Source organism: Pectinophora gossypiella, chromosome 2, assembly GCF_024362695.1.
Source record: "Pectinophora gossypiella chromosome 2, ilPecGoss1.1, whole genome shotgun sequence".
NCBI classification, from domain to species: domain Eukaryota; kingdom Metazoa; phylum Arthropoda; class Insecta; order Lepidoptera; family Gelechiidae; genus Pectinophora; species Pectinophora gossypiella.
This window is the reverse complement of record NC_065405.1, coordinates 11,688,013-11,716,012: the sequence shown is the minus strand read 5'-3', so window position 1 is coordinate 11,716,012 and position 28,000 is coordinate 11,688,013. Positions and strand designations below refer to the sequence as shown.

Here is a 28,000-nt window from a genome sequence, read left to right as displayed (position 1 = left end):
AAGGCACTTAAGTTCCGATTTTTTATTATCAAAATTTCTTATTTAGGTATGTACAGATAATATTTTATGTGCACTACTCGCATTATTACTAGGTAAATCTTATAAGTAATTAATTGAATTTGAATATTGGAATACTCACTTAAGAATATTCATACTGAACGGGGAATCAACTTCGTAGATTAGACGCAAGATATTCGCTTGTCAGTGTCTAATGTCTTAATTATTGGCTGCTTTATGGATTCCAATATTCAAATATTTAAAAATAATTATAAGAACTATTCCGATTTGTCAGACGCGAGTCCTCCGGATGGCAGGGGAGGTGGTGGGACGTTGGGTATGGCAGGGTCTTTAGAGGAGTAGTTGAGGACATTCAGGTCAGTAGGTTCTGGTGGCGGTGTGGCTCCATCACCATCCGCAGGTGCTGGTGATGGTACTGGAACTGCGGCCTTCGGAGGAGCTATGGGTCCAGGTGCACTATGATTCAGAACATTTGTCAAAGGACGGTACAAGGGCGGGAGATTAGCATACGGGCTCAAACTGAAAGGATCGTAAGGATCGTAGAACCTAAGTCCAGGGTAGGAGTATGTAAACGGGCCGATATGTGTAAACCCGTCGAAGGCGGGATCGAAACGACCAAGCGGCAAGACTTGTGATGGTAGACCGAATTGGTTTAGGGGAATTGGAGATTGTGTATTTGGTGGCAAAGGAGGGGCAGGGGTAGGTTTTTTGTCTGCCTCGTCTCCACTGGACGCAGGGCTGGCAGGTGCTTCAGTGGGGAGTGACTCCGGAGCCTTGGTTTCAGCAGGAGTGTCCCCATTCGCCGCGGGTGGAGGAGGCGTCGGTTTCGCATCTTTGGATACGGGCAAGGGCACCGGCACAAGACCCTGAAACGTGCAAAAAAAAAAAATGTTACAATACCTTGTCATAATAAATGATATTTCTAAAATAGGAGCAAATAAAAAAAAAGGATAACGTGGCACTGCATTGTTATCTTGTACGTTTTGGTGGAAACTGCGATTGTAATAAGTGTGTGTTCAATCAATAAGTAATATCTAGTAAGTGCACAGTCATGAGCAATATCATGTACCCACTTTAGAACCCTGTCGCACTATCACATTTGACATTTAATGAGACTTACGGTTTAATTTGTCAAAAAAGTTAATGTGACATGGTTTCAAAGTGTATACATATTAGTACTCGTGACCGTACAATTCTCGAACATATTGAAGAATGTGAAGAGAATAACTTACATTACTCAACGGGAAGTCTCCACCGTAGAAGATAGCTGGTTGGTAGGGGTAGCTGAAGGGATCGTGGAGTACTGGCTGGTACACTGGATATGCTTTACTGGGTTCCAGGTTTTGATTGGAGGTGATCAGAGCATTGTACACCTTGGGTATCCGGCCTGGTATTGGCTCCGACAGAACCTCCACTAGGAGGATGCTCAACACCTGAAAACCATCAAAATAAAAATGAATGATTATGCTGTCTCACGTATTATCTGCAGACGGGGTGTCACTGTCACTGTACAAAAAAAAAAACAAAAATTTTGTTTTTACTGCACCGCAATGTAAACGGAACAATGCTGCAGCTGTTAAACTACCTATGTAGGTAGCCTACCTACCTACTGCTAGATAAAAAAAAACGATCGACCTAATCTTGACTGATACATCACTATGTCACAACACTAGCTAACGTACTTTGACAGATACCAGCGATGTACTTGGAATAGCGGTTGCTGCCTCTTTAGATCACATCTGGGTGCTCCTGGATGTCCGTTTTCGTTTCGTTTTGTCTATTATGATTATGAAATATTATATTAATATTATTATTATATGTATATTATGACGTTTATTTAATTATCGCACTCACATCACATGCACCATAGCTACACACTGTTTTCACTACTCACTTATAGACCCTTCTTTTAGTGCAATATTTCTTCTTTTATTGTTTTGTTTCTTCTTTCCATGTGTAACACTAAGTCGTTTTTTTTTTGTACTCTTTATTTATTTTTTAGAATTTATTGTGCGGGTACTCGCGTTTCACCGATCGGCGTGGGTTGAAAATCAGTGTTGCCCTCTGGGTAAATTTTCACTGAACCCTGGCCTTTTTTGGTGAACTGCGGCACCCATATACCTTTATGTTTTCCAACTAAATATTAATGTAATGTGTGTATATCTTCATGTTGTAAATGTATATGTGTGTCGTAGATTTTACCTGAATAAACTTTTTTATTATTATTATTTTATTATTATAGATCTGATTCTACCGCGCATTGAGGCTATTGTAAAATGTTATCTTTATTGAAATATAACTTTGTGGCCCAGGTTCGAATCCTGGTGGGGACATATAAAAAAAAAACACTTTGTGATCCTTAGTTTGGTTAGGACATTACGGGCCGATCACCTGATTGTCTGACAGTGAGATGATCTGTGCTTCGGAAGGCACGTTAACCTATTGGTCCCGGTTACTACTTACTGATGTCATTATGTAGTCGTTACATGAGCCATGTCAGAGGTCTTTGGCAGCTCAATAATAACAATTACCCTAACACCAGGGTTGATGAGGTTGGTAATCCACCTCATATCCCACACGATAAGAAGAAGATTGAAATATAATCACCAATTGTACTGAACTGCTCGTTCTATAATTTGTCTTTTTTTACATTTGGTTTAAAGGACAACAATTTCCGACAGGAAATTCCATTTGATATCAACTCAGAATGATGGTCTGAATTATCCTCCAATGTTTTCGTTAGGTACACTGTCACTAGCACCTTGTATAATGATCAAGCTGAACCACAAATGAAAATGAGGTTTCATTATAAAATATTATGTACTTATAATTTATATTAAAATGCATACGAATATACATCTGGAGCGCATAGGCCATTTATTCATGTATGTATATGTATGTAGAATGTTCTAGATTTGTTTCATATTAAATAAATATCATACGTAGGTACGTAGCAAGCTTTATAATTTACCCTACATTAATAGGAAACCAGTTTTTTTAATGCAAAGCAGTTTGTAAGGGGAACAATTAGGATTTACCTTGAACGCTACACCCAAGTTACACCAATGATTCATAATTCCGAGATTACGCATGAGTACCTACGTGAAGTATTAATGATTATTATTAAAATGATTCGATATCTACTAAGGGAGCATGACATGCTGCGGAAAATGATAGTAGAAAAGTAACAGACGTTGTAAACTCCATTTTTATGAACGCTACAAGCTTGCTACAGTCAATTTACTGCTTTTCTAAAGTTTCATAATAATATTATGCATATTTAATGCGAAAAATAACGGCCTCCCTGGTCCAGAGGTTTAGCGTTGGGCTCACGATCCGGAGGTCCCGGGTTCGAATTCCGATGAGGACATATCTCAAAAATCACTTTATGCACCCTGATTTGACATTGCAGGCTGATCACTCGTTTGTTCGGAAGTAAGATGATCCGTGCTTCGGGTGGTTAAGCAGTTGGTCGTGGCTCGGCTACTATTTGCTTTCCTTTTACTTGCTTGTTTTTTGCTTTGCTTTTTACTTACTTTTATTAATCACAATGTAGGTAGAGTGAACGGTTTCGCACTCCGCAGTCATTGTTAGGGTTCCGAACCTCAAAAATAAAATTGTGGTACGTCTGTCTGTCTGTGTGTCAAGACCATTTTTCATGGGAACGCGTGGAAGTATCAAGTTGAAATTAACATCTATACATTTCATAGAGGAGTCAAATAGGTACTTCCTATGGAACCAGAATCATGATGGGAAGAAGGAAGGTTTTAGAGCACAAATAAAGGAAAAAACGGAAATCGTAAATTTGTTGCTACATCACAAAAAAAGGTTTTGCGATTACAAAATTAATTGCAGTCTATTTGTTTGCAAAACTATTTATTTACATTGTGAACCTAGTTATGCAGCCTACACCTCCTAGAATTGTTATCAGTACGGGTGGCCGCCGCTGACTCGAGTCGCGCCATGGCCACCGCGAATTGCCGCGTAAGCTTTCGTCCATTCTTGTTACTGGAAGCGAGGTGTGGGATGCATCCGGCCCAGCGAGATATGCATGATAGTTTTAGTTTAGCTTTTAGTCTTGTCTAATAACTCGAATGTAGAGCACAGCTCCATTTTTAATAATATAAAATTCAAACTTCAATTTTGTATTTTTTAAAAAACGCTCTACCGCGTTCCCAAAATCTTACTGGCGCAGCCGGTAGGATTATTCGCGAAAAAGGACTGATCTCGAGGACTCTAAACATCGGTTTTCGGGTGAAACGAGTGAATAATCTGCGAACCAAATAAATAAGTAACGATTATCGGCGCGAGAGACAAGACTCAACATCTGGAGCAGCACTGCTATAGAGGGAGGAAATGAGAGCAGCCAGGCTGTGAGTAAAACCCTTCATTCCTGTTTTGTCCAGTTCTATTCCCTTTGGCAGTCTAGTTTAGTGTAGGTAACGTTTCAGACGACATAGCTGAACCTTATCTGATTTTCTTTTGCTCGTATTGCACTACATTGGCAATACCCATATTTTAATTAAGTGATTTAAATTATATAACTCACTAAATCGGAGTTATAAGTGTGCTTTTAATTTAGGAAGAAGCTTTTATTATTCTATTTTACCTTTTTAACTATTTTATTTTTGTGTTTTCGTGCTATTTCCTGTGTCTTATTTTACTTGTGTATAGCTTACGTTTCTTTTTTTATCTTTTATAATTGTGAAACCCCAAAAAAAAATAATAATAAAAAAATAAAAAAATAAAAAATAAAAATGGAAGGAAACATTACTGTTATTCCGAGAGAGATGCTGTGTCTCATTCCCAGATTCGAAGGGGAACCCAATTTGATCAATCTTTTTGTCAGAAAGAGCGAATACGTTTTGGACTGTTTTACGCGACAAAACAATATTGCCCAGAACACTTATGTTCTGCATTCAATTTCAAGTAGGCTTGGTGGTAGAGCGGCAGCACTAATAAGTGAGAGAGAGGATGTGACTACATGGGAGCAATTGAAATCTCTGATAGTGCAACATTTCGGTGATCCGCGATCGGAAGAGTGTGTCGCAATAGAACTAGAGTCGCTTAAAATAAAGCAGGGTGAATCTCATTTAGACTTTTGCCATCGTATTCAATCCGTGCGTAGCACGCTCTTCTCGAAAGTAAACCTTTTGAATGACGAGGGTGTTAAGGCCGCAAAGATGATTATATATAATAACACAGCTCTTAATACGTTTTTATACAACCTGTCCGAAGACATGATTCGTATCGTGCGGTTAAAAAATTGTAGTAATTTAGAGCAGGCTTTGAGCGTGGTTCTTGAAGAAGAGAATTTTCGAAATCAGTACATGTCTAAAAAACAAACCAGGCAAAGTAACCAAAATTCACAAAATCTTCAAACTTCACAGAACCCCCAAAATGTATTTGGCTTTAAACCTACAAACTTTCAAACTATTCCTATTCAAAATTTTACTAAACCCGTTGACCAGCAAAACTTCCGTTTTCCTGTGCAACAAGGGTTCCGTTTTCCTGTACAGCATAAGTTCGGAGCTCCAGTACCGAACTCAGGTTTCCGAATTCCGTTACAACACCGATTTGGAGCCCCAGTACCAAATTCCGGTTTTATAATACCTCGGCAAAATTATGCTGGCGTTCCTAATCAGTATCGATTCGGTAATCCATACCCTCAACCAAATACGCGCTTTTTCCAACCTAACCAAAATCAAAATCAATTTAGATTTGGTGTTCCGAATACACAACCGCAACAAAATCGCGTTCAAAACCCTCAAATAGGGTCTGGAGACGTTTCAATGCGCACCGCACCGCCTATTAGACAAAATATGATTTATGACCAACAAGACGTATTTTACACTGACTCTGAGACTGAATCGACTCCTGTCGGTTACGAAAACTATTATTGCGAAGATCAATTTTATTTTAATGATGGTACCCCATTCGAACCCCAATTGATTGACGAGACCCCTGTCGAATTTCAAGTTATTGAATCTACAGAGAGTGACCCACAATGTGAACATAAGGAGTCAAATTTTCGTTCAACGGCCTCATGCCCTACAGTCCCGAGATAGTACAGTTAAATTGTAACAACACATTGAAACTTCCTTATATTAACATCCCTGAAATTAAATCTCGTTTCATGATCGATACCGGTAGTACAAGATCATTCATTAGCCCTACAAAAGCCAATCAGTACTTTTCTGATTTTAAATATAACGAACCCTTCGAAGTAGTGAGCACACATGCACGTAGTTGCCACGGTGAAGTTATATATATACCTCTTTTCAAGACCTTTAAAAGCTTCGACAAACATAAATTCTACATTTACAGTGTTGATGAGCGGTACGACGGATTGATTGGGTCAGATTTATTAAAACATTTAGGCGCGATAGTGGACATGGAAAATCAAGTCTTACGTACAAAAAATGTAGAGATTCCGATCATTTATAATCCACCGTATGAAATCACCCTTGAACCAAGAACTGAAACTCGTGTAAAGGTTCCCGTTGACCTTCCAAATGGTGAGGCGATTTTAGACTACCTAGATCTTGGTAAAGGTGTACGCATGCCAAGCGCCCTTATAACATGTAAAAACTCATTCGCTTATACAGTCCTACAAAATATATCAAACGACAAAGTGACCCTAACCTTTGAAAGACCGTTCAAAGTTACGAAGTTCCAAAATGACGCATGTGAAGTAAACACGGTAAACAACAACGATTTTGAAATTGACGAAATGCTCAAACAAAATTTAAATAGATTACGTACCGATCACATGAACTCTGAGGAGAGAAAGGCGATAATTGCTCTTTGTCATGAATACAAAGACATCTTCTACTGCGAGAGTTTGCCATTGACCTTTACGAACCAGGTCAAGCATCAAATCCGGACTCATAACGAAAATCCGATTTATTCCAAGCCATACCGTCACGCACCCGCCGAAAACGATGAAATAGAGAGGCAAATCGAAAAACTTCTTAAGGATAACGTCATCATAGAATCCTATTCACCTTGGAGTGCACCCGTGCATCTAGTGCCTAAAAAGCTAGATGCTACTGGTGAAAGAAAATTCCGAATGGTTATCGATTATCGACGTCTAAATGAAATAACTGTGGATGATCGATACCCCTTGCCTAATATTTCCGACCTTTTTGATCGTTTGGGACGCGCAACTTATTTTAGTACGATCGATTTGGCAAGTGGCTACCACCAGATAGAGGTCGAAGAAGCATCCAGAGCGAAGACAGCCTTCACAACATCATCAGGGCATTATGAGTTTCTGAGAATGCCGTTTGGTCTCAAGACGGCGCCTGCCACCTTCCAACGTACCATAGACAACGTACTACGTGGTCTACAAGGCATTCACTGCCTTGTCTATCTTGACGATATAATCATATACTCTTCAAGTTTACAGGAACACCTCGACAAGCTACGTAGAGTTTTTGAAAGACTAAGGCAAACCAACTTAAAGGTGACCTTAGATAAGTGTGAGTTCCTACAAAAAGAAGTTTTATATTTGGGCCATCAAATTACCAAAAATGGCCTAAAACCTAACAGCGATAAAATCAAAGCTGTTTTGGAATTTCCCTTACCTAAAACCCCTACAGAAATTAAAAGTTTCTTAGGCTTGATTGGCTATTACCGAAAGTTTTTAAAAGATTTTTCAAAATTAACTCAACCCTTAACAAACTGTTTAAAAAAGGGCAAAAGAGTTGAAATTACTCCTGAATTTGTAACAGCTTTCGAAAAGTGCAAGGAACTGTTAGTAAATGCGCCCTTACTTCAATTTCCAGATTTTTCTAAACAATTCATACTTACTACAGACGCTTCAGATTACGCTTTAGGGGCAGTACTTTCTCAAGGCCCCATCGGTAGTGACAAACCAGTAGCATATGCTAGTCGATCGCTAAACGCTGCAGAGACTAGATACAGTACGATAGAGAAGGAACTCTTAGCCATAGTCTGGGCGGTGAAACATTTCCGTCCCTATTTATACGGAAGAAAATTCACAATATTTACTGACCATCGACCACTTGCTTGGTTAAATTCAATTAAAGAGCCGAACAGTAAGTTAACGCGATGGAAATTACACCTAGCAGCATACGACTTTGAGATAATCTACAAAAACGGTAAACAGAACACCAATGCGGACGCACTGTCGCGAATAAAATTAAATATTTTAAATAACGACGAGACTTCCTCAATTAGGGTGAATATAGACGACAATGAGACGATCGAAATTTCTGACTCTGAAGAGACACTAAGTGTTGCAAATAGCTATGACGATCTTGACAGAAACCAACTGGAAAGTGAATATCCGATAGTGTCGCCTACTTCTAGTACAATCACCGCAGCAAGCTCTAAATCGGACACAATTCACTCTGCCCCGGACATAGATACTAATGGCATCCCAATCCTTCACGAAGCGATAGATACCAAACCAAATCAGTTACTTATATATTCATGGAATAGACAAAAAACTACAGTCAAAGATCTTTCTAACAAAAAACAAAAAATCTTAGAAGTTCACTTACCTACAGATAATTCGGAATTAGTAAAAGATTTTCTTTTGAAGCACATTAAACCTAAAATAAAATATTTCATATATTTTGAAGACGACTTACACAGAAAATTATTTACAAATGCGATCATTAAACTTTTTAAAAATGATATAGTTAAAATTTTCGAATGCACACAACGAGTAATTAATGTTGAAGATGAAGAAGAACAACGTCAAATCATATTGAAATACCATTCTGGTACTACGACACATCGTGGTATTCGGGAAACTCTCATAAAACTGAAACGAACTTATTATTGGAATAACATGGAAGTGACGATCGCAAGTGTTATAAATGCGTGTGAAGTCTGCAAACAAATGAAATATGACCGAAAACCCTTTAAGCCCGAACTACAACTAACGCAAACTCAGTTGAAACCTTTTGAGGAACTTTTCATTGATTTATTCTCAATCGAAGGGAAATCTTTTCTTACTATCATAGACGCCTTCAGTAAAATCGGTCAAGCTTTAGAAATATCAAACAAATCCACCCCGGAAGTAGTGCGCGCTTTAATTAAATATTTTTCATACTACGGGACCCCCTCCAAAATTAGCGCAGATTCTGGAAGTGAATTTAATAACGCCTTACTCAAAGAAACATTACAATTTTACAAAATCGACCTTCATATTTCGACACCTCATAACCCAAATTCTATGGGTCTAGTTGAACGTTTCCATTCCACCATTCTGGAAATATACAGACTTGCCAAGTACGAGCACAAATTAACAGATGCTGCAACGGTAATGACGTATGCAGTTATGTCATACAATAATACTATTCATTCCACTACTGGTCTGACACCTTTTGAGGTCGCCTTTGGACATACGAATGCATGTAGCACGTTTCATGTAGATTTTACTAAACAATATACCCAAAAGTTGGTTAGGGATCATGCCAAGAGAACTGAATATCTTTACAAATATTTGACTGACAAGATGATTGAAAGAAAGGAAAAGATTAGGAATAAACGGGGAGGTGAGAAGGAGTTCGGAGTGAGTGAAGAGGATGATGTATTTGTAAAAGGTGTGAATACCCGAAGAAGTAAAGATAAACCACGTTTTCAGAAGGCACACGTAACAGGTGAGATTATGAGAGGAATATTACCTGTGGAAGTTAAGGGTCGCGAAACACAAGTCCCCATTAAAGACGTCAAACGTCCTTCACAGGTTCACGCTGCTACTGGTGCCGGCAATGGCAGCCCTCGGCCTTCAACTTCAAAAAATCAATAACAACCCAGGCGTTTTACCCGTTAAGGAAGGCCAAGCGGTTATTAGTTCTGACAAATGGATTGTTCTAAAAGTATTAGATTTGCAAGTGTTACGAGAGGATTTGGAATTCAACGTCAACCGATACTCTAATTTAAACAATCACGTCTTATCCTTTTTTGATAAACAGAAACTACAATACGAGATACATAACATTAAAATCCAGACAGATCATCTAATGAACATGACAATAGACAAATTCAGTCAAATCATCCCGCTGCAGAGATCTAGGCGTGGAATTTTAAATCCTTTAGGCTCTTTGATAAAGGCCATAACCGGTAACCTCGATAACGAGGACGCAATCAAATACGAGAAATTGATAAATAGCATAGGTAAACGTGAGAACATACTTATGGAAAGGATTACTCTAATCTACAAAATTATGCATTCATTTGTTAATGTTTCAAAATCTGCCAGAAACAATTTCGTCCAGGTAGATAAATCACTGTGGGAAATTCGCAAACAACTAAATGAGACAAGTAAAACCCTATTGTACACTCAACTGGTAAATGCTTATAATTTATTTTTACACACCTTTGAAATGATATATATAAAACTGGACGAGGTTGAAACTGCTGTAGCTTTTAGTAGGCTCTACACTCTACATCAATCTATCATTAATACTAATGAATTGTTAAATATATTAAGTTCTATCGCCAAATCTCATAGATTACTATTTGATGTTAATTTAGAAAACTTACAGAAATTGGAGCAAAATATCCAATTGAAAGCATACACAAAAGGAAATCAGATAACGTTTATATTAGAGATACCTTTAATTTCAAAAGAAAATTATATAACTATAAAATGATCCCGTTACCTATTACCAATCCATTTAATCAAACGACTCTCATTCTACCCAAAAATCCTTACCTTATCCTGGAAGGGTCCAAAGCAGTCTGGCTAAAGCAACCCTGCAGAGAAGTCGACAAAGAATTCTTTATGTGTTTTAAAGATGAATGGCAGCAACCTCCGGCGGATCCATGTATCGAAGATCTCATCAGGTTTTCATCTAACACCAGCAATTGCAACCCTATCCTGGTCACAGTTAACAATATCAAAATAGAGCCCTTAAAACCAAATCAGTGGATTGTATATAGCAAACTGGAAAACATACTGAAGAAATCGTGTGGGCTAGAGGAAAACCGGGAAATCATAAAGGGCACATACATACTTACTATAGATGATGACTGTAAAGTGAACATCAACGAATTGATGCTGGAAAGACATCAAACTTTTGGCGCACCTGTAACCTCATACAAAACGGCCTTCATGACCTTACCTGACATATTAAAGACCGAACCAGTACCAGCAAGCAGACATCTCAATTTAGATGAAACAGCACTGATGGAACTGCAGACGGTTTCGATGGAAGCGGAAAGAGCATTCAATCGTGATGGTGAAAGTGAAAGTGTAATAAAGGTGAAAAGTATTAGTTTAGGAACGGTTATTTTATATGTATCTTTAGCTATAAGTCTCTGTATATTCATAGTATATAAATTTAAGTTACATTTATTATTATGCTATCAAAGTCATCAAAATGGAAATGATGACTTTGATTCTAACGGGGGAGGAGTTATGCAGCCTACACCTCCTAGAATTGTTATCAGTACGGGTGGCCGCCGCTGACTCGAGTCGCGCCATGGCCACCGCGAATTGCCGCGTAAGCTTTCGTCCATTCTTGTTACTGGAAGCGAGGTGTGGGATGCATCCGGCCTAGCGAGATATGCATGATAGTTTTAGTTTAGCTTTTAGTCTTGTCTAATAACTCGAATGTAGAGCACAGCTCCATTTTTAATAATATAAAATTCAAACTTCAATTTTGTATTTTTTAAAAAACGCTCTACCGCGTTCCCAAAATCTTACTACCTTTATTATTTTATTTTTTGTTTGTGATTTGTGTGGTAAATAAATATATGAACACATATTAATTGATTATTATAAAATCATCTTTCGTAAGTAGTACTATCTACCTAAGTAATGATGGTTAAATTAGGTATTGTAATTGGCACCCCTCAGATGTCACACACACAGTTGCGCGTGTTAGTATTAGAAACTGCAAACCACATATTTTCCCCCTTCTTTAGAACGCATGTTTAAAACTGATATAGTAACGTAAGTACACAGACATATATTGTAGTATATTTGTGTAATTACATTATTTACAACGCGCAAATAAAATAAATGTGCATATTTATACATTCCTTATTGATTTATGTACCAATCGCATAGCAATCAGTATTATGGTAAGCAAGTTCTTACGTGCAATTCTCCTGCATATGCAAAGCCTCACTTTAAGACAACGGCCTCTGTGGTCCAGTAGTCGAGCGTTGGGCTCTCGGCTCAGAGGTCCCAAGTTCGAATCCCAGTAGGGACATATCCCAAAACTCACTTTGTCATACCCAATTTGGTTAGGTCATTGCTGGCTGATCACCCAATTGTCCGAAAAATATAACTAACCATAATCTGAGAAAACTATAATAATAAATAATAGACTATACACACACATACAAAACAAGTATTGAAATAAATAAAATACATCATACATAATAGTAATATCCTAAGAATATCCGCATAAGGATTCAGAATGAGCTCTACGTACTATCGATAGCATTGCTTCTGACTGTTGCAAGAACAATCTATACTTTCGATTACGTCACTAACTCAAACGCCTCCGCCAACCCACACTGCAGTATACCCTCTGCGCTTGATTGACGGGAGGCCTGTCTCCAACAGTGGGACGTATATACAATACAATACAAAAACGCTTTAATTCACATACAAACACAACACTAAAACAATTACAAAAGTGACAAGAGAAGCACAATCGGCAGCTTTATTGCTAAATAGCAATTTCTTCCTCAGGGTGGAAGAACATAATATTGGAGTCAGGGACGATGCAATACAGTTATTTGTAAATAATGCAATATAACTCAATCGTAATTATATTATACGCCAGGTAAACATGTAGTTAGGTGGAAAAACGTTTAGGTTAATGCATATACTTTATACCAATCCATTATTTATATGAAGTTTTTATGTAAGTACATTCATAGAACTCAATAATCATTGGATGATTTGTATAGGACCTTGACAATACAATTTGTCATGCGTTGAGGTTGGCCGACATCTAACCTATTCCGGTATTTATAGGCGCAAAACTAGTACTGTGTTATAAATAAAAACGTATTCAGATGTAAAAAAAAAACACTGTAATTTTAATACCATAACATAAGCCCACGACTACCTTACTTAAGAGAGAGAGAGAGAGAGAGAGGAGTTAGAGAGGAGAGGAGAGAGTCAGAAGACGTACCCCTGTACATTCATCGTAAGATGAATTAAGTACCCACAGCTTACCGAGCTTATATAACAATATAATACATCTACTTTTCTGCGAAGTTGCCCTTTGACGAACTAAGGAAAGCGACGCGTTTCTACTGACGCGCATATGATACCATAGCAAAGGGGATTCCATGGCTTCTGCCTGCCTCTACGGGAAGTAGGCGTGGTTATGTGTGATATTCAATGATTGAGAGAATCGCATAGCCAAGTAGAGAGATGTAGTAAAAGGATGTAACTTATTTTTTTTTAATCAGCTGTGCAATTATGAATATTAACGAGAACAAAAGCGTATGTCCTTCCCACGCGACTCGGGCCAAGTTCATTAAATGTAGGTTAATGTGTGCAATTCGTGTTTAATCTCGTGACAATGTGTTTCATAGTGCACCCACTGAACATGGGCGTCCTTTTTGGACATGAGTTATTGTAGATTGGCAGAAATGACATTAACTACTTGGCTGGCACTAACCTACATACTTAGGTTAGTTTACTATTGCAAAATATCATACTTATTTTAGATTGGCCTAGGTTTCACTAGGCCACGTAAGTCAAGACTTTTTAAACGTGGGATTTTCTAAAATAAAATAAAAAAAAAAATAGATAAATTAGTAAAAGCCGTGGTAGCCCAGTTGGTAGAACGCTTGCCTCTCACTTTGAGGTCGCAGGCTCGAATCCAGCACAGGCCTAAACCAATGATTGTCGAATTTGTTTTCGAATTCATGTTTTCAATAAACATGTTCATTCAATAAACACACGAGCAAAACTGCGGTCCGAAACGCGGGAAAAGCTTAGTATATAAACACATAAACCCATAATAAAGGTTAATGTGATTTTGAATAATCAATGGGAACGGTAATTAAGTAGTGACTGGTATAAAGCGGTCAGGCCAGGATGTTCGAAACCTTTGACAAGAGACAATGGTCGTGGGTCGTGTCCGGTTTGGTAGCAGGAAGCCTACAATGCCGAGACTGCCTTGGCCGCGCCTACCAAGGTCTAAGAAATGGAACGAGAAAAAAGCCAAATGACAGTTGAACTCACATTGTGTTCCGTACATTAATTTCGGTGCCGATTTTGGTTGGAAAAAAAAATAATGGGACCGAACTAAAATAAAATAATACTTATTATTAATAATATTAGTACCACATAATAGTATTATAATTAATATAATATAGAATAATATATAATATAGAATTGAGGAGCTCGGTGGCGCAGCGGTAAACGCGCTCGGGCTGCGATTGTTGAAGTTAAGCAACTTTCGCAAAGGCCGGTCATAGGATGGGTGACCACAAAAAAAAAGTTTTCATCTCGAGCTCCTCCGTGCTTCGGATGGCACGTTAAGCCGTTGGTCCCGGCTGCAATAGCAGTCGTTAATAACCATCAATCCGCACTGGGCCCGCGTGATGGTTTAAGGCCCGAAGCGAGGTGTTCTGTTATGCTTATAGGCAAGAGATAACTTTACCTGTAGTAGCTAGTTATTTGGATAATTATTTTTCTGTGTAAATAAATTAAGCAGAATTGTGGAAAGATGGAGGAGATGGCATCTACTAAACAGCGACTTAATAAATACTAATAAGCAGAATTTGAAATATCTATCAGGCTTATCAGTCAATAGGTACTCGTAGAGATGTTAGTGTTTTTTTTTATTTTCCTTTTCTAATCCTATAAATAAATAGATTCAGATTCGCAAAGGCGTTTTTCTAAAAGCGTCTAAACCGTGTTGTAAATAAGTATAATACATTAAGTTATGTAGATAGTATAAGTTCGTTCCCTCAAATTAAGATGCTATGGATGTTCTAATAAAGTGCAATATCGGTTGTACAGTGTCGTTACGTTATCGTTTGTTTCAAGATTTGCCGTGGACACTTTTTACAGAGATTGGTTGTTTAATTTTTATATGAGGTCTAAAAAAGATTAAGAAGAAAGAAAGATTATGATTAGGGATAGATTTTTCTGTAAGTAGTTAGAAGGTCAGATAGGCAGTTGCTTCTGTAAAAATGCTGGACCTGTCAAATCTTCAGCTTAGGTAAGTGGAACCTGTGAAAATAGGATAACGGTAGGGAGATGATGATAGTAAAGTTGGTATGTACTATAGTGGCATATTAACTTATATCATCACCAGCCCATTAACGTCCCTACTGCTGGGGCACGGGCCTTCCCTATAGATGGATAGGGCGATCGGGCCTTAAACCACCACGCGGGCCCAGTGCGGATTGGTGGTTATTAACAACTGCTAATGCAGCCGGGACCAACGGCTTAACGTGCTTTCCGAAGCACGGAGGAGCTCTAGATGAAAACTTTTTTTTTGTGGTCACCCTTCCTATGACCGGCCTTTGCGAAAGTTTCTTAACTTCAACAATTGCAGACCGAGCGTGTTAACCGCTGCGCCACCGAGCTCCTTAAATTTAAAAATAACATTGTTTATAATAACAAAACAAAATTAACTTATATAAGCAAGATTAATGCCTATTATTTTAAATCACACACTAAGTATATTGTCAGTATAGTAGGTGCAAAAAAGAAAGCCATTCTCATATGAAACTATTAAATATGGGAGAGCAAGGTTTATGACTGGCGTGAACGGAACTCTAAAAATTGACATTCGCTAAGGTCGAATTAGTCAAATATTCAAATTAGTTCGACTACAATAGAGTTAAGTTGTTAATGTGACTAAAATGCTTTTGTTGACTACAAATACATAGCCTATTTTTTTATATCTATACTTATAATAAATCTGTAGAGATGTCAATTCTGTACATTAAATATTTTTTCAAAATAACTATCAGGGGGTGATAAGTGGTCGATACTGATGCCAAAAATGCAATCAGTAAAATTTTTGTCTGTCTGTCTGTCTGTCTGTCTGTCTGTCTGTCTGTCTGTATGTTCCTTATAGAAACAAAAACTACTGGACGGATTTTAATGAAACTTGGTACAATTATTCTTCACACTCCTGGACAGGTTATAGTATACTTTTCATCACGCTACAATCAATAGGAGCAGAGTAGTGAAGGGAAATTCTTTTGTATGAAAAATCTAAACCACTCAAGTTAGACGTTTGAAATTTGGCATGCAGGTACCTTAGATACCGTAGAGGTATACTAAGAAAGGAATTCCCGAAAATCCTACGGGAACGGGAATTAGCGGGAAAATCCTTTTGTATGAAAAATCTAAACCACTCAAGTTAGACGTTTGAAATTTGGCATGCAGGTACCTTAGATACCGTAGAGGTATACTAAGAAAGGAATTCCCGAAAATCCTACGGGAACGGGAATTAGCGGGAAAATCCTTTTGTATGAAAAATCTAAACCACTCAAGTTAGACGTTTGAAATTTGGCATGCAGGTACCTTAAATACCGTAGAGGTGTACTAAGAAAGGAATTCCCGAAATTCCCACGGGAACGGGAATTAGCGGGAAAATCCTTTTGTATGAAAAATCTAAACCACTCAAATTAGACAATTGAAATTTGGCATGCAGGTACCTTAAGTACCGTAGAGGTGCACTAAGAAAGGAATTCCCAAAATTCTCACGGGACCGGGAATTAGCGGGAAAATCCTTTTGTATGAAAAATCTAAACCACTCAAGTTAGACGTTTGAAATTTGGCATGCAGATACCTTAAGTACCGTAGAGGTGCACTAAGAAAGGAATTCCCGAAATTCCCACGAGAACGGGAATTAGCGGGAAAATCCTTTTGTATGAAAAATCTAAACCACTCAAGTTAGACGTTTGAAATTTGTCATGCAGGTACCTTAGGTACCGTGGAGGTGCACTAAGAAAGGAATTCCCGAAATTCCCACGGGAACGCGAATTAACGGGAAAATCCTTTTGTATGAAAAATCTAAACCACTCAAGTTAGACGTTTGAAATTTGGCATGCAGGTACTTTAGTAAACTTAAAGCTTAGTTGCAACAGGATATTACAAAATTCCCACGGGAACGGTAGTTAGCGGGAAAATCCTTTTGTATGAAAAATCTAAACCACTCAAGTTAGACAATTGAAATTTGGCATGCAGATACCTTAGGTACCTTTTTTTTTTTTTTTTTTTTTTTTGACGTGACTTATTGTAGATTTGCCGCAGATGGCATTAACTACTTGGCCGGACACCTTAGGTACCGTAGAGGTGCACTAAGAAAGGAATCCCCGAAATTCCCACGGGAACGGGAATTAGCGGGAAAATCCTTTTGTATGAAAAATCTAAACCACTCAAGTTAGACAATTGAAATTTGGCATGCAAGTACCTTAAGTACCGTAGAGGTGCACTAAGAAAGGAATTCCCAAAATTCTCACGGGAACGGGAATTAGCGGGAAAATCCTTTTGTATGAAAAATCTAAACCACTCAAGTTAGACGTTTGAAATTTGGCATGCAGATACCTTAAGTACCGTAGTGGTGCACTAAGAAAGGAATTCCCGAAATTCCCACGAGAACGGGAATTAGCGGGAAAATCCTTTTGTATGAAAAATCTAAACCACTCAAGTTAGACCTTTGAAATTTGTCATGCAGGTACCTTAGGTACCGTGGAGGTGCACTAAGAAAGGAATTCCCAAATTCCCACGGGAACGCGAATTAACGGGAAAATCCTTTTGTATGAAAAATCTAAACCACTCAAGTTAGACGTTTGAAATTTGGCATGCAGGTACTTTAGTAAACTTAAAGCTTAGTTGCAACAGGATATTACAAAATTCCCACGGGAACGGTAGTTAGCGGGAAAAAACATTTGTATGAAAAAATCAAATCTAAATAAAAGGAGAAACTGACTGACTCAGTGACTGACATATCAACGCATAGCCTGAACGGCTAAATGTAGGCATTTGAAATTTGGAAGGGACATAGCTTAGGTACCGTAGAGGTGCACTAAGAAAGGAATTCCCGGAATTCCCACGGGAACGGAAATTAGCGGGAAAATCCTTTTGTATGAAAAATCTAAACCGCTTAAGTTAGACGCTTGAAATTTGGCATGCAGGTACCTTAGTTAACTTAAAGCTTAGTTGCAACAGGATATTGCAAAATTCCCACGGAAACGGGAGTTAGTGGGAAAAAAAACATTTGTATGAAAAAATCGAAACCGCGTAAGATAGATATTTTCAATTCAATTCAATTAAATTATTTATTGCATTCCATGTAGTACAAAGGGTGTTACATAGGCATAGGAACTAAAACATGGACCCTATAGGGCACAGCAACGTTGAAGGGAAGAGAGGAAGTGTGTATTAAAATTAAAACTCAATGAACAATCAATTAAAAAAAAAACAATTCAATCAATTGATTCAATCTAGCACGCATGCATACCTTAGTAAATATAAAGTTTATTTTTGGCTGTATTTTGAAAAATTTTTAACAAAAAAAAAACCGACTTCAAACGCAAAACTAAAAAGCAATAAATAAATTTACTTCGCACAAAGTAATTAGTACGTATTTTCAATTAGTTAATTAATTTATAATTCTGAAGCCGGTGCCAAGGAAATGCTACAACGAAGTACCGATTCATATATTTTTCAATACTGATTGTTTTGTAATTTTTTGTTTGACATTGTTTTGTAATTGCTTTGATATAGGTATTAAACAATATTGTGTGTACATAGTAATTTGATATTGTAGTAGGGTTGTTGTAGCATTTACTTGGCACCGACTTCAGAATTATAAATTAATTAACTAATTGAAAATACGTACTAATTACTTTGTGCGAAGTAAATTTATTTATTGCTTTTTAGTTTTGCGTTTGAAGTCGGTTTTTTTTTTGTTAAAAATTTTATTTTATTTTACGATTTTAAGTGATGGTTAGACCGAGCAAGGATGCAGACAGACAGATTTTCTGATTTATATTCATATATAATAATATAATATATTATTAGTAGTGATCACAATTATTATTGATGAACATGTTTACACACACACACTCACACACGCGCTAACGCACACGAGCACACGCGCACGTACACACGCACACACACAGATACACGCACACACACAGACACACGCACACACACACACACACACACACACACACACACACACACACACACACACACACACACACACACACACACACACACACACGCGCGCGCGCGCACACACACACGCACACACACACACACATGTGTATGTGTACATACACACATGTGGTTGTCAGTGGAAGCTGCTATCATACACACTCACGCATACATATAGATACAGTAGATTTCGCGTGGTTCGCTCGCTGCTAAAGCAGCTCGCGTGTCCTGTTTATTCGAAACTGTCCCTCTTCGTATGGCGGCCATCTTGTTTTTCCGCCATTTTGTTTTATTTCACCGGCGACAGAATTTGACCAAGATTTAAATGGGTGTCGTGGAAACAAACAAAATCCAGGTGCAATAGGTTTGCCAGACCGTAGGATGTCTCCCTGATTGGGAGCAGTTTTCAAAGATGACGTTCCGATCACACCCCTATACATCATTTTTACCCCCAAGACATTTTCTGGAAAAACAAAATTTTGTATGGCGGCCATCTTGTTTTTTCGCCATTTTGTATTTTTTTCACCGGCCATTAAATTCGACCAAGATTTAAATAGGTTTCGTGAAAGAAAAATTGGTTCAGGTGTGATAGTTTCGCCAGGCCGTAGGGTGTCACCCTGATGCGGAGCAGTTTTCGAAAATCGGGAAGTATTTCCATACTTAACATGACGATCCGATCACAACCCCGATATATATTTTATATCCCGAGACATTTTCTGAAAAAACAAAATTGTGTATGGCGGCCATCTTGTTTTTCCGCCATTTTGTTTTTTTTTTTACGCGCTATGGAATTTGACCAAGATTTAAATAAGTGCTCTGAAAGTAATATTGGTTCACGTGCGATAGTTTTGCCAGGCCGTAGAGTATCTCTCTGATGCGGAGCAGTTTTTGGTGACCAGAAAGTATTTCCGTACTCTACATGACGTTTTGAGTAAGCGCCCCATACATTATTTTTACCCAAACGGGCTTCTTCCAAAATCGACAAAATTTTGTATGGCGGCCATCTTTTTTTTCCGCCATTTTGTTTTTTTGCACCGGCGATTGAATTTGATCAAGATTTAAATACGTTTCGTGAAAGAAAATTTGCTCCAGGTTGTATAGTTTTGCCAGGCCATAGGGTATCTCCCTGATGCTGACCAGTTTTCGAAGGTCGGGAAGTTTTCCCGAAGCCTAAAGATCAATCTGATCAATATGACTTTACAAACGCACTAGTCGCTCCTACGATTTTTGAAAATTCCCCTCGATTTCTCTGGTCTTCCATCATCAGATCCTGACTTCCTTGACATGGGACCCCCTTGGGTATATCTCCTTTCAAACAAAAAAAGAATTATCAAAATCGGTTCATATACGACGAAGATATGCCCGAACAAACATAAAAAAAAAAAAAAAAAAAAAAAAAAAAATATACGGTCGAATTGAGAACCTCCTCCTTTTTTGAAGTCGGTAAAAATGGGAGTTATTGGGAAAAAAAAATGTACTTATGAAAAAATCCAAACTGTATAAGTATGCACTCCCACACACACAAAGATCTCTCTCTTATATAACACGCCACGCGGACGAAGTCGCGGGCAAAAGCTAGTCATAACATAAATCGCCTGTATAACTCCTTATACTTACCCACATTGAAATAACAACTTGTAGATATTCCCTTCTTGTAATAAATAGCCATATAAAATGCATATTGTGAAGCATGGCAAAGATAAATAACGTAACATTTGCGCCGAGGTGAGTGCATCATTGTGTATTCTCAAGTAAGGCCCTTAAGGTCATCGACCCTGCGCTTGCGTCGCGTAATGCATCTAAAAGCTTCGCAAAGTTCAACTGGGTCTAGTAAAGTTCTTAAACGTAAGTATGTAAGTCATTTACCCGCTACTTTCTCTTATGTTTCGTTAGATAGTGGTTTCGCTTTAGGAAAAATCAGATATTATTTTTTTTATTTCTACGAAGTTCACTTGTAAGTATCCGGCCAAGTAGTTAACGCCATTTGTGGCAAATCCACTATAAGCCACGTCAAAACATTATAATAAAAGATTTATGTACTCACGACCCGTGAGAAGAAAGCTGGCAACCACTTTTGGTATCATATACCATAAACATACATAAAACATAAACAGCCTATATACGTCCCACTGCTGGGCACAGGCCTCCCCTCAATCAACCGGAGGGGGTATGGAGCATACTCCACCACGCTGCTCCACTGCGGGTTGGTGAAGGTATTTTTACGGCTAATGGCAGGGACCAACGGCTTAACATGCCCTCTGAAGCACGGAATCATTTTACTTTTTCGAACAATCAGGTGATTTAAGCCTGAAAAGTCCTTACCAAACAAAGGACAGTCTCACAAAGTGATTTCGACAATGTGCCCGTCGGGAATCGAACCCGGACCTCTAGATCGCGAGCCTAACGCTCTAACCACTAGACCACGGAGGCTGTTCATATCATATACCATATTTGTACAATAAATTATTTGACTGATTGATTGATTGATAGTCTCCTTATGATGGTAGAACCTACCTACCTATATGTAACTCGTGTGAATGAAGAATGTGAAAATCTATAGATCTAGATTATGATGGAATAGTATACTCGATTATTTACGAAAAACAAATTAAATATGGAACTTTTTTGTTATACCTTTTTCCTTCTTTAGTGACGTATAGACAAGTAGTTCAAAAAATACATCCCAGTTAGACGGTATAGTGTTTTGTTTATCTATCTTGTAAAGGTCCGCGGAGGTCCGTGTTGCTCTATGTTGTAAAGGCGTGTTTCGCAAAGATACACCTCTTTTCCCATGTCACTCAATAAGCCTTTATGCCAAACCAACGAGCTTTTCATGCTCTGAATATGTTTATTTACAAAACATGTCATATGCGACGTATGAACAATGACTGTCCTTGGTTTGACTGACAGTAGATGCAATTTGGCAATCGTATGCAATCTGTTTCCGATGTTGTACCCACATAAATACATGTAGTATGATAGCTGATTTTAGCAATCAAAACTCCCATCATCATCTCCCTAGCATTATCCCGTTTATTCACAGGGTCCGCTTACCTAACCTAAAAATTTGACAGGTCCGGTTTTTTACAGAAGCGACTGCCTGTCTGACCTTCCAACCCGCGAAGGGAAAACCAGCCCAATACAGGTTAGGTCACATACCTACCTCCGAAAATACATTTCTCGGGAATACGGGTTTCCTCACAATGTTTTTCTTCACCGCTGAGCACGTGATAATTATTTATGATCCAAACATGAATTCGAAAACAAATTCAACAATAATTGGCCTACTCTACCTGTGTTTCACAAATAAATCAATTTGTATTTGGTTTAGGCATGTGTTGAATTCGAACCTGCTACCTCAAAGTGAGAGGCAAGCGTTCTACCAACTGGGCTACCACGGCTGAAAACAATCATAACTCCCAATGAGAATAAAAAATAGACCTACTAGAAGCTCAAATGTACACGGCAGCACTGTCGAGTGTTTCTAAATTTTGACAGTTCTCTATACTGGTCCCGACTCCTGCAGACACATCCTAATTTTATTTTAAGTACGGACGGATACGGATATATGGATACGGATACGGTACGGACGGATGATTGACAACTGTTAATTTTAAAATGATAGAATAACCCGGGCGAATAAAATAGGCATCTCGCTCATATGAGACCCGTTTGACGGCCAATGATATTCGCCAATATAAAATTCTGGAAGGGTTTTTTTTTAATTTCTGCCTAAAATTGACGTGTCTTCAACTATTTTAAAAAAGAAGCAGCCAGTGTTCTTGCTTTTAAAGAGTTTTTTACAAAAAGTAGTTAATACCATTTGCAGTAAATCCATTGCCATTGCGCCCTGCGGTTGAGTTTTGGGAATGGGATGGTACAAACTCAAAAATATCTTTATTCAGTGGGTAACATAACATAACATAAACTGCCTATATACGTCCCATTGCTGGGCACAGGCCTCCCCTCAATCAACCGGAGGGGGTATGGAGCATACTCCACCACGCTGCTCCACTGCGGGTTGGTGGAGGTGTTTTTACGGCTAATAGCCGGGACCAACGGCTTAGCGTGCCCTCCGAAGCACGGAATCATCTTACTTTTTCGGACAATCAGGTGATTCAAGCCTGAAAAGTCCTTACCAAACAAAGGACAGTCTCACAAAGTGATTTCGACAATGTCCCCATCGGGAATCGAACCCGGACCTCCAGATCGTGAGCCTAACGCTCTAACCACTAGACCACGGAGGCAGTGGGTAACATAATGAACTTTTACTTAAACCTTTTTTTTCGATCGTCTGCGTTCGAGCGCCAAAAATACTGCAGCTTCTCACAACCTGTATAGTTCCAGAGTTGTATAATGGACTTGCAACACTGTTCGCATTTATGTAAGTATTATGGGTTGTATATGGTAACATTATTGTCAAAGCAATAGGTTTACCGTGGACAACGCTCTTTGTCCACTCTTTTGCATGTTTGTGTTTCATTTGGAGGCACGTGTGCAGGTTTATGTGTGCTATATAGATTCAGAGGTACCAATGTTTCTATTTGTATCAGAATACGTGGATAATGTGGTTGATTGTATATGTACTTATGTGAAAATATCCTACACCTATTGTGAATACATCATATACCTATAATTGTTTATTATCCCAAGAAAATAAATAAATAAATACCAATTTACTTAAAATGTTTGTTAGGAAAGGTTAGGAAAAGTTGAATGAAAATGTAGTTCTTATACCTATCCTATCTTGAACTCTGATAGTATTCAGGGTATTAGTGACATTACAACGAATGGAGTGGTGATTCAGGTCATTATTCTTAGTTAATATCAAGTGGAATTTTTCATCGCAAAAGTATGGAACTGAAAATAATTAAAAATAAAACACTAACATTTTCATGAATTATCCGACAGTTTTGGGCATATCGTAAAAATAATCAAACAAAAAAAGAAAGGGATTGTGTCCATTCGAGCACGATGAATAATCATTATGGGTGATAGGCTGATTCTTTGTCACACCCCGAGCACTTTACATAAAACACCTCGTCTTACACAGACACTGTATACTGTCTGTTGATGTTATCGTACACGCGTATTTGTGTGTCTGGCGTCATACGATTGAAGACTAAAGTAAGACCATCATCATCAGGGTTATCATATCCATCTAAGGACTTTATATCAAAAGTACGGTCTCTGTGGTCCAGTGTTTGAGTGTTGTGCTTACGATCCGGAGGTCCCGGGTTCGGATCCTGGTGGGGACAAATCACAATAAATAATTTGAATTTCAAAAAATCGCTTTGTGATCCCTAGTTTGGTTAGGATATTACAGGCTGATCACCTGATTGTCCAAAAGTAAGATGATCCGTGCTTCGAAGGCAAGTTAAGACGTTGATCCCGGTTATTACTTACTGATGTAAGTACGTAGTCGTTACATGAGTCATGTCAGGGGCCTATTGCGACTCAATACTAACCCTGACACCAGGGTTGATGGTGTTAGTTGGCCACCTCACAACCCACATGATAGAAGAAGATCAAAAGTGGCTGCAAATTGTCATTTGATTACTCGTGTCTCTGCTCACCCTGTTAGAGATTGCAGGCGTGAGTTTGTGTATGTATATCATCCACCTACGCGCTTTATCACCACAAAAGGTAGGAGTAGGAGTTATGCACGTGGTGTGCGACAATTATGAGGCATATAGAGCATTTCCTGTCTGCTATTGCGAAACAAGATTCTGAAGACAAGAACTACATTCTTGACTTAATTGTATTACGTAGGCCATTTGGAAGGATTCCATAATTTATCTTCATGATTAATAAATCTACACACCTACTAAATATTCTTATTTTACGATTGAAATATTTTAATCTTTTTTTTTATTGATTTTGTTTGCCATTTTAGAAGGCGATTTGGCTCTCCACCTTTCACGTTGGTCTAACAGTAGGGTCGGTGAGGTGTGGGTACTTAGTTCATCTTTTTTGAGGTTTACGCGGTTATTATCATAATTAAAACACATAATACTGGGTTCTTACCGCGTTATTATCAGGGATATGAGACTCCCGATATTTCAACACTGTTGCAAGTGCCATGATCACGGGACGACTGATGAAATTGGAGTGGAATAGGTAAATCTATAATTTTCTAAGGACAAACATATCTATCTTCTTTCGTCGCCATGTGGGTTATGAGGTGGATTACCAACCCCATCAACCCTGGTGTCAGGGTTACTATCGAACCGCCAAAGGCCCCTGACTTGACTCATTTAACGACTACTAACTTACATCAGAAGTAGTAACCGGGACCAAGGGCAGCACGGATCATCTTACTTTCGGACAATCAGGTGATGAGCCTGTAATGTCCTAACCAAACTAGGGATCACAAAGCGATTTATGCTCAAATCACTGAATCACGGAGTCCATAAGATTAGATTAATCGAGACAAAGTTAGGAGGTACTAACGAAAGTAACAGACAAGATACCCAAATTGTAAGGTCAGACTAGGAAATGTGACCTCATAGAGAGAAAAACGTTCAAACGGGTTTCCTCTCATTGTTTGTGTTGCAATAATAAACTGGTGCGCAGAGTAATATCTCTGTAACCTACACTTAAAGATACGAGGAAAATGTAGCATTAAATTATTTAGCTTCATAAGGAATATCGTCTTATTTATCTTTAGGCTAAGGTGTACTAATGCCTTTACGTACATGCTTTCAACAACTTAAGGCCGTCTGGAAGAGATGGCTTTAAGCGATAAGGATTTTTGAAGTCTAAAATCTTTGAAATTTTAGACACTGTTAAATATAAAAATTATAATCGAACTAGAAAAAGAAAACCCAACAAGAAAAACCCAACCCAACCCAAGAGAAGGCCTGTGCCCAGCAGTGAGTGGGACGTATATAGGCTATTTATGTATTCGGACGGTCACGAGCATTAATATACATATATATACACTTTGGTACCATGTCGCATTAACTTTTTTGACAAATTGAACTGTAAGTCTCACTAAATATCAAATATGTTAGTGTGACAGAGTTCTAAAGTACTAGTGACTTGACTCCGTTTCGGCTGAGTAAGATTTTTACTCTACAGTCGTTTTGGTGAAATACAGGAAACATAGTAAGTTAAGTACAGGTCAATGAATCTCGAGATTAGCCCGATGGATATTGTTTACATTGTGTTTGTTTTTTTTATTTAGTATTGATAATTCGTCAGAAATAGAAAGCAGTTATTTGTACTATTCACAAATTAATTGGTACCTACAAGAGGGTATTGAGTTACGTGTGTTGTTTAAAATGCTTTTGTCTTTTGTGCTTTTTTGATTTTTTTAGTTACTGAAATACTATCTTTTGGGTAATACCTAAAATATAATACTGGTTAATAGATAGGTACCGTTTATCAGATTTCATTTAGACCTGCAATATTTAGTATTGCATTAATTGCTGTTTTCCAAGTAATGAAGCCAGAGGAATTATTTTAAGAAATCCTCGCTGCTCACTAAATATCAGATCTTATATTTCTCAATTGCAGAATGGTGAAAAAATATGACAAAATTGAAGAATTTGTAGGCTAAAAAACATTGATTATTGGGCTATAGGCCTTGTAGATATTCTTATTCATCATTCATTAGGTTCCTAACCTCAATCAGAGTGAGCAAATCTAAAGATAATCTGAGTCAGTCGAGTGATATCATGTAGGTACGGTCACGAGTCACGAGAACCATGTCACATTAACTATTTTGACAAATTAAACCGTAAGTCTCATTAAATGTCAAATATGATAGTGCGACAGGGTTCTAAAGTGGGTACATTATATTGCTCATGACTGTACTCACTTTAGAACCCCGTTGCATTAGCATATATTTGACATTTAGTGAAACTCACTTCAATTTGAAAAGAAATTTAATGAGATATGGTACTACTTAAATTGTACATAATTATTTATGTTCGTGACCGTACAATTGGATTGAAGTCTAAAATTGATAATTATGATGATGAATGTGGTGCTAAATTATTGATCTATCGCCAATATCGGAAGCATATTACGTCACAGACGCGAGTTAAAAAACTTAAAATACTGATGAGTCTCGAAATAATTGTCCAACAGTGGAAATAGATTTGTTGACAATGTGATAAACTTAATATCGAATTTCTCAATAAGAATTGTAAATATACAGTTTATAGGTAATGTTGTTTGCCTATTCGTGCTATGATTAAAGTGCTCAGGTATGGGACTATTTAACCAATTGCCGTCACATTTCAACCCTGACCTCAGTTCTAAAAGTTGCGTAAAGCGTTAGGAAAGTGACATGTACGTCAGTGGGGAAAAATAAAAACTGTTTATATATTGATGAGTAATTACTTGTGAGTACTCTTTTATATCTGTTACATTTCTAGCGCCACCTATTGGTCAATATCAAGCGGCGTTGAAGTACTTTTTTGTACCTTTCATCTATCCTTGACCGAGAATAAAATCGGCACAAAAACTGTACCTGTTATAGGTAATTGTAGGTAAGATAGAGTAAATAATTTTCAGTACCATTAGACACAGTCTATGACAAATTAAGATGACTGAAAAATTTTTTTTTTTTTGTAGTTCAATGAGATAATGCCGATGTGTTGCTTCTGTACAACAGGCAAATTAAGTGACAAATGTTTAAGTGTATATAGTTAGTAATGAAAAGTAATAAAATGCAAATGGACTTACGTGTAGACACAGGCGTGTCATGTTGCGACGACGGGTGCTGGTAGAGTGGCGGCGGCGTCTGCGCCGGCGCACACGGCCTGTCATACAAGGGCATAGTGCCACTGGAAGAGATATTCCTGTCTTTGGATCCCAATAACG

At 38.0% G+C, this 28,000-nt stretch overlaps 1 protein-coding gene across 1 annotated transcript; it reads right to left on the bottom strand.

The window, feature by feature from the left end:
- Positions 1-7: 7 nt before the first annotated feature.
- LOC126373406 (uncharacterized) lies at positions 8-27,924 on the bottom strand. The gene is made up of 3 exons (XM_050019570.1): positions 27,863-27,924; positions 1,251-1,451; positions 8-884 (listed from the first exon to the last, which is right to left on the bottom strand). The coding sequence occupies exons 1-3, from the start codon at positions 27,881-27,883 to the stop codon at positions 276-278; spliced, it is 831 nt and encodes a 276-aa protein (XP_049875527.1). The 5' UTR covers positions 27,884-27,924; the 3' UTR covers positions 8-275.
- Between the last annotated feature and the right edge of the window lie 76 nt (positions 27,925-28,000).

What these genes read in the sequence shown, in the direction of transcription:
- LOC126373406 (XM_050019570.1), bottom strand. Translation starts at nt 27,883, where the DNA reads ATGACACGCCTGTGTCTACAC. An exon ending in TGACACGCCTGTGTCTACAC is followed by an intron (nt 1,452 to 27,862) that starts GTAAGTCCATTT and finishes GATGGTTTTCAG; the next exon opens with GTGTTGAGCATCCTCCTAGT. An exon ending in GAGACTTCCCGTTGAGTAAT is followed by an intron (nt 885 to 1,250) that starts GTAAGTTATTCT and finishes TGCACGTTTCAG; the next exon opens with GGTCTTGTGCCGGTGCCCTT.